The sequence below is a fragment of the Perca fluviatilis genome, chromosome 4 (assembly GCF_010015445.1).
Source record: "Perca fluviatilis chromosome 4, GENO_Pfluv_1.0, whole genome shotgun sequence".
Lineage (NCBI taxonomy): Eukaryota > Metazoa > Chordata > Actinopteri > Perciformes > Percidae > Perca > Perca fluviatilis.
In genome coordinates this window covers 41,317,781-41,331,427 of record NC_053115.1, presented here as the reverse complement: position 1 = coordinate 41,331,427, position 13,647 = coordinate 41,317,781, and the positions used below count along the sequence as shown (strand labels likewise).

Genomic DNA, 13,647 nt, shown 5'->3' with positions numbered 1-13,647 from the left:
GAATTGATAAACTTTATTCTAAAATAGTGTGTTCATCTTCTTACATATAAACCTGTGTGTGTTTGTCTGTCTGTCTGCGTTTCCAGGCATATACGTACACCAGAGAGCAGGTTATTGAGATGATGGAGTTTCTGATCGAGTGTGGACCTCCTCAGATCTACTGGGAACCAGTCGAGGTTTTCCACAAGTTGTCCTGTGTCCCTTTAATGCTGCAGCTCATATCTACAGCCTGCGACTGGAGGACGTACTACGGCAGGTAAAGTTGCAAAGGGATACCTCTGTTGTAGGGTTGGGTATATTTCATGATTGACTTCGTGGTTAATGATTGACGATATGACCTAAAATCACGATTAATTGAACATTTTACCTTGATTTATGATTTTTGTTTTGTGGAAAGTACCTCAAATGTGTACTTACGTGCAGTACAACTATTTATAGATATGTATTGAATGTTTCGAACAATTAAAATGAAACGCACATTGTTTTGGAATGAAAACATCTTACAAAAAAAGTCACATTTAACTTTAAATGTAAAATGCAAGTGTCCTAAAAAAGAAAGAAAGTACAAACAACTTTTTGATGAATTGTCCAGCCCTAGTTTAAGTACTTTTTACTTAACAGGACTAACATGACAGTCATTGACAAACTACAGCAGTTGTCGACTTCAGCCAGAGAGCAGAGTGGCCATGTTGAAGAACATTCTTAAAACAACTACTATACCATTTAAAACAATGAAATAAAAAGCCCTCTCTCTGACAGGTTTAACCGAGAAAAGGTGACTGTGAGCCGGGTACAGAACACCGTGAAGTTAAGGTCGTTTTGGTGGTCGTTACAGTTAAATTTGGCCGACAAAAGGTGACAGTCATGCTACGACGACAGTTGAGTTTAGACACCAAAATCACTAGTTAAGATTAGAAAAAAGATTGTGGTTAGGGTTAAAATAGTCTCGCATTGCAAGACCTTCAGGGTCTGGCTAGTCCACACAGCATTCTAGGATGGGGGAAAAAAACATGCTCTGGTTTATTGGCATTTCTTTAAACCGATCACAATCGTCTTGGGCGGTGCTAAGCACCGGACGGAGCCACAGTGCCTCTGCAAAATATCCTCGGGAAAGGAGCTTGTTTTGGTGTACGTTCAAAAGTAGTTTTAGTCGTGCGACAGAAAACTCAGATTGGACAGATAGTCTAGCTAGCTGTCTGGCTTTACCCTGCAGAGATCTGAGGAGCAGTTAACCATAGCACTCACAAATCCACCGGAGGTTAGAACGCCAACACAAAGAAAGAGGAAGGTGACGGACATCTGGCCGAATATGACAGCCGGCGGAATAACCTGCGTCACCGGAGCAATCTCGGAAGTGACAGGTCGTTAGTATAGACTAGGGTTAAAACACTGGTCCCCTTTAGTAGTACCTCTTTTCCTGGGTAAAAGTCTTGTGTTTTCCTCCTAACCTCTTGATTTTGGCATTTTATTAATCAATATCACTCAAACAAAGATGAATTTTAATTGGAAAATAGATTATTTTAATCTAGTCCTACTCAGTTGCTTTATGTACAGTAAATCAAGGTTTGTTTTCTGCTGTCCATCTGTGTGCACTTATATTGACACATTTACAACATTAATAAGTAACTGCACCCCTTTTCTTCAATTTCTGTCTCCCTCTCTTTGTATCTGTCCGTCTGTCTGTCCAGGAGTGACACGGTGCGTTATGTCCTGGACATCCTGGCCATACTGGTGGTGGTTCCAAAGGTCCAGTTGGTGCTGGCGGACACCGTAGAGGTTCTGGATGAAACCAGGTCGCCTGTTTCGACTGTGGGTCAGTAAAACTCTCTCTTCCCTCCGGGTTTCAGCCTTTGGAAGGAACTTGTGTCCTGGATGTGCATTGATTGTCTGTTTTGTCTGCTGCAGGTATGAGCATCATTCTGGGTGTCGCTGAGGGTGAGGTGTTTGTCAACGATGCAGAGATCCAGAAGTCTGCACTACAGGTAAGCAGATGGCTTTAATCAGTGACTAGTGCCTACCATAACCCAGTAAAATTTGAAAAGACTAAAGTCTGACACCATCTCACAGCTAACGTTAAAGACTGTCATAATATGTAAAGACTGAGGATCTTGCAGGGTTACAAATTGCAAGACTACAACTAGATTCATTCATTTTAACCAAGCTAGTTAGCTGATAACTTGAGGGAAAGTTTGCAGATTACTTTCCCTCTTTAGCGCTTAGCTTAGCAGGGCGCCATAGCAAACATAAGCAACACTGGCTCTAGCCGTTTGCTGCTTCCTGTTTGATGCTAAAGGGAGAGCACCCATTGGTTGATGACAATGTTCACGTGATTTAACTTCACTACCAAGACTTCATACTTAGGATAATATCAAACACGTTTGATTTTGTCTGAACGGGACAAAAACTGACTGGGACTGAGTTTTATGACCTCACACCAAACGATGGAGACAACGGGAGCACCCCCCGACTCTAGCAGGACTCTCAGGGTTTCATTCAGATATTAGACGACACAAACGCACATGCCTATTAACTCGATAATAAAGCTCTAAAGTACTGTGGGTGCTCCATCAGCGCCTATGCGGCAGGATAATTTAAAAGGCAACCGCGACTACATTGTGCATCTGCCCTATTTCTGATACCGTGGCGGCAGAAATTTTGCCATGGCGGGCCGCTGCTACAAAATCATCATAGAGGAAACACTGTAGCGGCATGTCGGTCGGGCCGTCTACCACTTCCAGACTAAATGATCTCCACTATTGATTGGATGGCAATGAACAGTTCTTGAAACATTTCAGGATGAATCGTATCGTCTCTGGTGATCCTCTGACTTTTCCTCAAGCGCCACCAGCACTTTGAAATGTTTGTTTTTTAGTGACATGTCTCGACAACTATTGTATGGATTGCCATGACATTTTTTGCAGACATTTATGTTCCTTTCATGAGCAATTGTAATAATCGTGGACTTTCTGTCTAGCGCCATAATGAGGTAAAAATTATATATTTTTTTCACAATAATTTGTTTTATTATTAAATACTTGCAAAGGGATGATATTCCCTTCAGTCTCAGCATTGTGTTTACTGATAATCAGGGCCACACGGAATGTGTTGACATATTAATTCTGCGGACTGCAGACAAACCTTAGATTGTTAACACATCTCCACCCCAAGCACAAAAAAGGTCCACTCAATTCTGCTGATTTTCATTCTGCATCTCGGCTGAAAACTGTAAAAATTATAAAATAAATCCCCAGATTCTGTTTGGGTTAGCTGATAATTAACAAATGTTAGCATGCTAACACTCTAAACTTAGATGGTGAAAATGGTCAAGATTATACCTGCTAAACATAAGCATGTTAGCATCACAGGTACAAGTACAGCCTCTCAGGGCAGTTATCAGTTTGTCCAACAGTGTACAGTGCCTTGCGAAAGTATTCGGCCCCCTTGACCTTTTCGACCTTTTGCCACATTTCAGGCCTCAAACAAAGATATAAAACTGTAATTTTTTGTGAAGAATCAACAACAAGTGGGACACAATCATGAAGTGGAACGAAATTTATTGGATATTTCAAACCTTTTAAACAAATAAAAATGAAATATTGGGGCAAAATATTCAGCCCCCTTAAGTATATTTGTAGCGCCACCTTTTGCTGCGATTACAGCTGTAAGTCGTAGGTATGTTCTATCAGTTTTGCACATCGAGACAGACATTTTTGCCCATTCTCCTTGCAAAACAGCTGAGCTCAGTGAGGTTGGTGGAGAGCGTTTGTGAACAGCAGTTTTAGTTCTTTCCAGTTCTCGATTGTTAGGTTGACTTTGATTGCCATTCTAACACTGGATATGTTTATTTGTGACCATTCCATTGTAGATTTTGCTTTATGTTTTGATCATTGTTTGTTGAAGACAATCTGTCCCAGTTCGTCTTGTGCAGACTCCATCAGTTTTCTTCAGAATGGTCGTATTTCTCATCCATCTTCCATCAATTTTAACCATCTTCCTGTCCTGCTAGAAAAGCAGGCCCAAACCATGATGTGCCACCACCATGTTTGACAGTGGGGATGGTGTGTTCAGGGTGATGAGCTGTGTTGCTTTTCGCTACATAACGTTTTGCATTGTTGCCAAAAGTTTTTTGGTTTCATCTGACCACAGCACCTTCTTCCACATGTTTGGGGTGTTCCCAGGTGGCTTTTGGCAAACTTTAAACGACACTTTTTATGGATATCTTTAAGAAATGGCTTTCTTCTTGCCACTCTCCATAAAGGCCAGATTTGTGCAGTATGACTGATTGTTGTCATATGGACAGAGTCTCCCACCTCAGCTGTAGATCTCTGCAGTTCATCCAGAGTGATCATGGGCCTCTTGGCTGCATCTCTATCAGTTTCTTTGTATGAGCTGAAAGTTTAGAGGGACGGCCGGGTCTTCGAGATTTGTAGTGGTCTGATACTCCTTCCATTTCAATATTATCGCTTGCACAGTGCTCCTTGGGATGTTTAAGCTTGGATGTTTTTGTATCCAACGGCTTTAACTTCTCCACAGTATCTCGCTGCTGGTGTGTTTTGTTCTTCATGATGCTCTCTGCTTTACGACCTCTGAGACTATCACAGAGCAGGTCATTTATACTGAGACTTGATTACACACAGCTGTTCTATTTATCATCATTAGTATTTAGGTAACATTGTATTAGGATACTCTTTGGAGAGTTTGCTGACTGAAGTAAAAGGCTGAATAATTTTGAACGCCCACTTTTCAGTTTTTAATTTGTTAAAAAAGTTTGAAATAGCCAATGAATTTCGTTCCACTTCATAATTGGGACCCACTTGTTGTTGATTCTTCACAAAAATTTACAGTTTTATATCTTTATGTTTGAGGCCTGAAATGTGGCAAAAGGTCGAAACGTTCAAGGGGGCCGAATACTTTCGCAAGGCACTGTAATTCAAATTATTTTCAGTTTTTTTTGTTTTGTTTGTCTGCCATCTTTAACCCCATCCAAACTCCCGTCTTCTCCCCTGTGCCACCCCAGGTGATAATAAACTGCGTGTGCGCTCCAGACCGGAGCCTGAACACTGTGGGTGCTTTTGCTGTCACACCCCTCAGGCCGTCCCTCCACCCCCAGCAGACGTCCGCTCCACACAACGGCGTGCTCGCCCACATGTGGCAAATGGTGCAGAATAACAACGGTATTAAGGTAAGAATGGGAAGAAGCTTTCATCTTTCTTCTCCTTGAATGATATGCTACAGTGCCTTGCAAAAGCATTCATACCCCTTGAACTTTTCCACATTTACAACTACAAACGTGAATGTATTTTATTGGGATTTCAGTGTTACACTGGATTTTGTTTAAGGGTATCAGAGTAAAGGGGGCAGACTACTTTTTCGATTTTTCTTAGCAAATAAAAAAGTATAATTTATCATTTTCCTTCCACTTCACAATTATGCGCCACTTTTTGTTGGTCTATCACATGAAATCCCAATGAAATACATTTACGTTTGTGGTTGTTACGTAAAAACGTGGGAAAGTTATGAATACTTTTGCGAGCCACTGTATAAATAGGGGTGTCACGGACCGTCCCACACTCCCGTGCCTGTCTGTCTCGTTCTCCCCAGGTGCTTCTGTCTCTGCTGTCGGTGAAGATGCCCATCACCGACGCCGACCTGATCCGTGCTCTGGCCTGCAAGGCTCTGGTCGGACTCTCCCGCAGCTCAGCGGTCAGACAAATCATCAGCAAACTGCCACTCTTCACCAGCAGCCACATTCAACAGGTGAGGACAAGATCCAGGGTTTGCCCTGGGTTTTTGTGTGTTTTTTTTTTTTAAGAGGGCTTAGGTGCAAATGACGTCATGTGCTCATTTGCATATTGGTGCCCATCCTGCGCGTCGGCTCTCCGCATTGTTTTTACATTCACTGGCTGCAGTATAGGTATAAAACCTGCCCCCTCCATGTTAATGGATAGGACATGGGCCTAACTAAGAAGGTACTGGGTTTAAATTTCCCAAAGATGGTTTCTGTCATATTATGTAGGTCTGTCACGCTGATGTTTGTTTTAATGTTCATTTTTTGATCAGTTTGGTTTTTATTAGTTATTTGGTTTTATAAAAACGTGCTGAAACTTCATGATTGACAGCTGGGATTCAATTCAATTTTATTTATAGTATCAAATCATAACAAGTTATCTCAAGACACTTTACAGATAGAGGTCTAGACCACACTCTATAATTTTCAAAGCCCCAACAATTCCAGCAATTCCCCCAAGAGCAAGCATTTAGTGCGACAGTGGCAAGGAAAAACTCCCTTTTAGGGAGAAACCTGGGACAGAGCCAGGCTCTTGGTGGCGGTGTCTGACGATGCTGGTTGGGGGTGTGATGAACAGTGGCAATAACAGTCACAATAAAGATAATGGAACTATGACTAGAAATAAGTAGTTGTAGTAGTTCATGGCATAGCAGGGCACTACAGGGCATTAACAGGGTGTAGCAGGGCACTGCAGAGCGTAGCAGGGCATAGCAGGGCGCGGAGCAGGACCAGGGCGACAGCTGCTACATGATTAAGGTGCCACCCAATCCAAGGAAAACTGCTGGGCGAAAAAAAAATAAGGACTCGTGGGAATAAGCTCCCCAGAGGTAAGTTAGTAACAAGCATTTCTGGGACATGGATGCACACAGTTGGAAAGAGAGAGGAGAGAGGAGCTCCGTGTGTATAAGGAAGTCCCCCCGGCAGTCTAAAACTATAACAGTATAATTAAGAACTGGTGCAAGGCAAACCTGAGCCAGTTCTATAAGGGTTGGTAGATGAATCTGACGACTATGAAGAGAAGCAGAGAAGAGAAGGGGTGCCGTGTCTATAGATATACACCCTCCCCCACCGGTCTAGGCGAACGCTGCATTGACTCCTGATTGGTCAGGGCGGTTGTATGGGCAGGGCTGTGATACCGCGGCTCCACCACCCGATCACTACTGCGTAGACTCTGGCTCCAACATTACAAGACGGCAGTGCCAATATCAGGGAGATTTTGGCTTCACTTTTGGACATTGGGAGGAAGTGGAGAGGCATCGTCCATCTTTATATACAGTCTGTGGTCTGGATCAAGATGCAGATAAATTAAAAATTTTGATATTGTTCAATTTAACATAAATCATTTAGAGGATAATGCAGCTATAAAGAGGTTTGCGTTTGTCTTCTTTCTAGTTTATTCTTATATTCAATGAGCTGAAAGGTGGATGCTTCTCAGAAAGGTGTATCTGTGTATATCTTTACATTTTGTGTGTATTTACCTGTTTGTTGCATTGCTTGTTTTTATCTTTTGTAGAGAAATGATCATGTGTTAGTTGTATATTTTTTCCCTCTTCTGTAATAGGAGAGGATGCTGAATAAGCCTTTCAGGCTTCTCTCCTGCACTATAATTGTTTGTTTTTAAACTGTATTGTATGTATTTCATATGTTTGTGCAAATAAACTAAAGCAATAACTGTGGGGTTTCACCCACAAATACTCATGTATTTGTTATCTTCTGTTTACCTCCCTAGCTCATGAAGGAGCCACTGCTGCAGGACAAACGAAGCGAGCACGTCCGCTTCTGCCGATACGCCGCCGATCTGACCGAGCGGGTGTCGGGCAAGCCTCTCCTCATGGGCACCGACGTCTCATTGGCTCGTCTGCAGAGGGCGAACGTGGTCGCCCAATCACGCATCACGTTCCCCGAGAAGGAGCTCCTCATGCTGATCAGAAACCACCTGGTGGCCAAAGGGCTCCACGACACGGCCAACACACTCGTCAAAGAGGCCAACCTGTCCGTGACGTCCCTCTGTCCCAACTCTTCCTCCTGCGTCACCCCTCCCCCCCTCTCCTCCGCCGTGATTCCCAGGACTTGCCGGTCCGCCGGCGGGATGGCGGCTCGCATCGGCGGCCACGTCGGACCCTCTCCCGTGTCCTCGGTTGCCGTGGCGTCCTCCTCCACTCCCTCGTCCTCTCGTTCCCTCGCCAGTCCTCACCCGTCGTGCTCCTCTTCGTCCACCCCCGCCCTCCCTCTGCTTCCTTCTACTCCCTCTCTTCCTCCCCCTCATCCCGCAGCTCATGGCTCACATCTGGTCGGGCGCATTTTGTTCACGCGGGAACGCCCCGTGGCCCAGTGCAACTCAGGGAAAAAACTTAGAGCGCTGAAACAGAAGTCTGACCACGGTGCTTTCATACAGGTCAGTGATGTTTGTGTGTGTCTGCAATCATTTATTTATGAAAGCTGAAACCGTTCGTGGATCGACAAGATAACAACAACGTTGATAATCCCCTCCAGTTGTTTGTTAGGTTAGGATTAGGGTAGTCAAAGTGTAATTTGATGTGTACTGTGGGTCGCCTTTGACTCTGTTGAGCATTTTGCACTATTTAATAATAATGAAAATAATTAGTTAAAAATCCTTAGAGCCGTTTTATTACATTTTGACAAATGTTTGTTGTATATTTTGCCCCCAATAAAGATCCAAGGCCCATAGAGCTGCAAAGATTAATCGATTAGCTGTCAACTATGAAATTAATCTAGGCAACTATTTTTTAAATCGGTTTGAGTCATTTTGTATGAAAAAAAAAAAAGTAAACAAGTGTCCGATTCTAGCTTGTTAAACTTGAGTATTTTCTAGTTTCTTCTCTCCTCTGTGACAGTAAACTGAATATCTTTGAGTTGTAGACAAAATATTTTGTCATCTTGGGACTTTGGGAAACACTGATCCACATTTTTACCATTTTCTGCAATTTAGAGACCAACCATCTAATCCAGAAAATCAACAGATTAATGACAATAAAAAATAATAATCTTTAGTTGCAGCCCTACAGTCCTCTGATTATTTTTGATCTCAGCTTATGATTTTCCTGTATAGAGCGGCCAAAGTAGGCTTGCAGTTTTGCACCATAGCTCTGTTGATGTCGGCCAGTGGGTCAGTCCACCACTTTGGGCCCGAGTGAAATATATCCACATCTACTTGATAAATAGGCACAGTTTGCATTCAGCGTGTTTAATTTTTCTTCGTAATGTCAGGAAACTGAGTGCAATGGGCTTAACCTGCATCACAACAATCACAGGATTGGAAATGGATCAGTCCAAACTAATATTTATCCATTCAAAAAGTGACATGTGGAGCTTGGCTCAGACTCAGGGTCAACTCCTAACCATTTGTCCTCTCTCGATCAGACTCCGGTCTTGAAGAAGCAGCTGGAGCGACACGTTCCTTCGCCCCCGAGCCTCGACGGCATCATCACAGAGTACCTGAGGGAGCAGCACGCCCGCTGCCCCAATCCTGTCACCACCTGCCCCCCCTTCTCCCTCTTCACCGCCCACCGCTGCCCCGAGCCCAAGCAGAGGCGACAGGCATCGCCCAACTTCACCGCCCGCCTGGGCAGCAGGGTGCTGTACCCCAAATATGGAGGCGTGGACAGAGGGTGTCTGGATAGACATCTGATATTCAGCAGGTAATGAACACACTAAGGGTTGCATAAATAGCTACTGTAAATTGAGTCCAGTTTATCATTTCTCTGCTGGTGACTGTGTTCAGGTTTCGTCCGATGTCGGTCTTCCACGAGGGCGACGGAGATGAGAGCGGTTTCACCTGTTGTGCCTTCTCAGCCCGCGAGCGTTTCCTGATGCTGGGAACCTGCTCCGGTCACCTCAAATTCTATAACGTCTTCTCTGGAGAGGAGGAGGCCAACTACACCTGCCACACGTCGGCCATCACACACCTCGAACCCTCCAGGGTATGTTTCATATTTCAGATCGGATCAGAATCAAATCTGTCACGTTGGTTGAAGGCTGGAAGTCCAATGATGTGAGCCAAGGCAGCTTTATTTGTGTGAATAAAGTGTTACATTTCAGCAACAAGGCAATTCAAAGTGCTTTATATAAAACATTAAAGAGTTGTTTAAAAGAATTTAAAAAAAGTTAAAATAGTGGCCGGGTTAGCTCAGTTGGTAGAGCAGGCGCACATATGTAGAGGTTTATGCCTCGACGTAGAAGGTCCAGGGTTTGAGTCCAAACTGTGAAGATTTCCTGCATGTCATCCCCCTCTCTGTGCCCTTTCATAACTAGCTGTTCTTTCCATTAAAGGCTGGAATGCCCCCCCCAAAAAATCTAAAAAAAACAAACAGTTAAAATAGAACAAGACAGGTTTGAAATACACAAATAAAAGTTACAGTGCAGTGAAAGAAATGAACTAAAACTGTTTTGATAACAAGTTCATCATATTAAAGTTTAAAAGGTTAAATGTTAATTTTGTGTTCACGACTTGTTTCTGTTGCCAGTTCTTGCTGCTTTAATAATTCACATCTGCTATCTGAACCCACCTGTTTTTAGTCATTTCTCTTGAGGTTTTATAAAAGTGAAATCATTTAAATGAGCGTAAATTAAAACCTGTCTGTGTGTGTTTCTCAGGATGGGAAATTGCTGCTCACCTCTGCGTCCTGGAGTGTCCCCTTATCTGCTCTCTGGAGTATGGATGGAGTCTTTAGCATGAAGTAAATGTAACACACACACACACACACACACACACACACACTGACACTTTCTCTCTCTCTCTTTCTCCGTTTTAACTTTACACACCATCTTAAGAGTCCATTGTTGCTCATGGTGAATGAACTGGTGTTTTGCTTTCTGTCCCAGGAACTCGTTTGTAGACGACCACTACGTCGAGTTCAGTAAACACACTCAGGACAGAGTCATCGGCACCAAGGACCAGGTCGCACACGTATGTTACCCGAAATGTTCTGCCACGATTCAGTCCCTCTGAACAGCCTTTCAGTTCATTTTTTCTTCAGCATCACATTCTTCCATTTTGGTAACCAGTGGGTGTATTTCTTTCATATCTACCTCCATTATCCCCTTTTGCCCTTAAAGGAACACACCGACTTATTAAGACTTTGTCTTATTCACCGTATCCCCCAGAGTTAGATAAGTCCATACATATCCTTCTCGTCTCCGTGTGTGTTGTAACTCTGTCAGATGCCCCCACCGCTAGCCTAGCTTAGCACAGATCCTGGAGGTAACCGGCTCCAACTAGCCTACTGCTCCCAATAAGTGACAAAATAACACCAACATGTTCCTATTTACATGTTGTGATTTGTATAGTCACAGCATGTACAAATAACAAGGTCACATGACACACAGCCATCTTCTAACCGTATACATACTGGGAACTATATTCTCAGAAGGCGAAGCTCTGCTACTTTGGCGCAGTGATTATTACTCCAACTCTGAGCGAACAGGGCTTCTCAGGTGCTGCGAGCAAATCACTCCGCCCAAGTCAGACAGAGTTACGACACGTTCTGAGAATATAGTTCCCAGTATGTATGTGCTGTATACGGTCTCTCCTTTCTTTATGAATGCATGGCATCCAAATCAGAAAAGATTGACCCAAAACTCCAACTCAACATTTCTGTTCCTCTTTTAAATATTTGTATATTCATACGGTTGCGTGTGCTGCAGATCTACGACATCCAGACGGGTCAGAAGATTCTGACTCTGAACGACCCCGCCCTGGCCAACAACTACAAGAGGAACTGTGCCACCTTCAACCCCACCGACGACCTGGTGCTGAATGACGGGGTGCTGTGGGACGTGCGGGCGTCGCAGGCCATCCATAAGTTTGACAAGTTCAACATGAACATCAGCGGGGTTTTCCATCCCAACGGCCTGGAGGTCATCATCAACACAGAGATCGTATCCTCAGATCTTGGTGCATTTTTATTCTCCAAACTGCTTTTGCAACATAATGATCCAATAGGGCTGAAAATAGCCATTACATGTTTTTTCTAGATTTAATCGAATAGTTCTTTGGTCTCTAAAATGTCAGAAAATGTGGCCCAAGGTGACGTCCTCAAATGTCTTGTTTTGTCCACAACTCAGAGATGTTCAGTTTACTGTCACAGAGTAGAGAAGAAACTAGAATATACTCACATTTAACAAGCTGGAATCAGAGAACTTTTCCTTTTTTTTTTCATTAAAAAAAATTACTGATTTGACAGATTTGTGAAATTGCATTGTTTTTAATTAAAAAAACATGTTTTCTGGAAGGAGGAGCCCTAAACCCCTCACCAAATATGTGCACCTAAGTCTTCCACAAACCTAGGAAAAACACTGAGTTTGTATCTGTGGTTGTGAGCCTTGACAGCCGGTGTCAGTGGGACCTGAGGACCTTCCACCTGCTGCACACCGTCCCTGCCCTGGACCAGTGCAGGCTGGTCTTCAACAGCAACGCCACCATCATGTATGGAGGTACGGACAGTCTGTGTGCATTGTTCTGAACCTATCCTGTGTGTCTGTGTGTTTTTGAGTAGGGTTGCAAAGGGGGCGTACATTTTCTGTTAACTTTCCATGGTAAGTTTAGCTGGGGAATTTTGGAAACATTCTAATTTTTTATTTACTATGGTTAGTGGGTTATACAATTAACACTCAGGTTAATAATAGCAATGGGTTATGTATTACCCCCACCCCCCACAAAAAAAACTCTCATATTTTAAAAACTAAATGTTGGCAAGTATGTAGTAGCCTATGCTGATTACTGCTTGCGTGCATGTCATTGACGAATATAGGGAGGACATTCAACAAAAGTTGCATTAAATTGGGTCGTTTTAACCAAGATTATGTTGCAAGAGGTTTCTTTTTCAACTACATTTAAGTTCCCTGTTATAGACTAACAGTATTATAACAAGCAATATTAATTCCCATGGAAAGTTTCCAACCGGTATTTTGCAACCCTAGTTTTGAGTTACTCTAACTTGTTACTGACACAGTGACAGGCATCTGTAATGTGCTGAATCATGTTCTGGTCTTCTTTCACTCCCACTCACAAACACACGTGTACACACAGCAATGCTGCAAGCCGATGAGGAGGATGACGCTATGGACCAGCAGATGAAGAGTCCCTTCGGTTCATCCTTCAGAACCTTCGATGCTACCGAGTACAAGCCCATCGGTAGGCTGCACATCCTGTTTATTACAGACTTAAATGTTACGCTGTGGTTACATTGCACGCGTAATATATGCAGACTGTTCACGTAGCAGATTTGCTGCAGAACGTATCTCTTAAAGGTGCAGTAAGAGATGTAAGTAAGAGCATCCACTCTGCTTACGTGCAATGTAGCCAATGTAGTCATTTTTACAGCACAATAAGGTCCTAGAATTAGCTGTATTGGGTTTTTCCAGGCTTTTAATGAGGCACCTCACTTGTGACCTGCTGAACCTTGATTTTTGTTGAATTTTTTTTCAACAGGAAAAACAAATGTAATGCCTGCCTGTGGTAGAGTTGTTATGTAAGAATAATTAAAAGACAAAACCACAAGCTTCTGCAGATTTGTTTCTCCTGTTTTGACCAGTTGCGTGTAGGACGGTGACTTTTGTTTCACCTTGGATTTAGTTTATAACTCAGAACTTTGTTTGGTTTTTCAGCCACAGTGGACGTAAAGAGGAACATCTTTGACCTGTGCACCGACACCAAAGACTGCTACCTGGCTGTCATTGAGGTACTTTGCTTAACTTTTGGCTTCAAACTCACTGGTGTGGATATCGGGGGAGTAGCCTGAACAGCGGGCATGTTGTGAGGCATCTAGGGCTGCTCCCTCTTAGTTGATTAGTGGACTAATCGGTCGTTTGGTCTTAGTCAACTTAGATTTCTTTAGTCG

General features: G+C 43.2%; 1 protein-coding gene across 1 annotated transcript in view; it reads left to right on the top strand.

Annotated features, from left to right (window-relative positions):
- Nucleotides 1-13,647, top strand: part of LOC120557129 (DDB1- and CUL4-associated factor 1-like) — a 39,129-nt gene that overhangs the window by 18,453 nt on the left and 7,029 nt on the right. The window contains exons 13-26 of the mRNA XM_039797162.1: nt 87-256; nt 1,689-1,813; nt 1,906-1,982; nt 5,018-5,182; nt 5,602-5,757; nt 7,518-8,183; nt 9,170-9,447; nt 9,531-9,729; nt 10,403-10,485; nt 10,631-10,715; nt 11,453-11,686; nt 12,148-12,241; nt 12,837-12,941; nt 13,415-13,488. Coding sequence (XP_039653096.1) covers nt 87-256; nt 1,689-1,813; nt 1,906-1,982; nt 5,018-5,182; nt 5,602-5,757; nt 7,518-8,183; nt 9,170-9,447; nt 9,531-9,729; nt 10,403-10,485; nt 10,631-10,715; nt 11,453-11,686; nt 12,148-12,241; nt 12,837-12,941; nt 13,415-13,488 — 2,511 coding nt within the window. The remainder of the gene's footprint in view (nt 1-86; nt 257-1,688; nt 1,814-1,905; nt 1,983-5,017; nt 5,183-5,601; nt 5,758-7,517; nt 8,184-9,169; nt 9,448-9,530; nt 9,730-10,402; nt 10,486-10,630; nt 10,716-11,452; nt 11,687-12,147; nt 12,242-12,836; nt 12,942-13,414; nt 13,489-13,647) is intronic.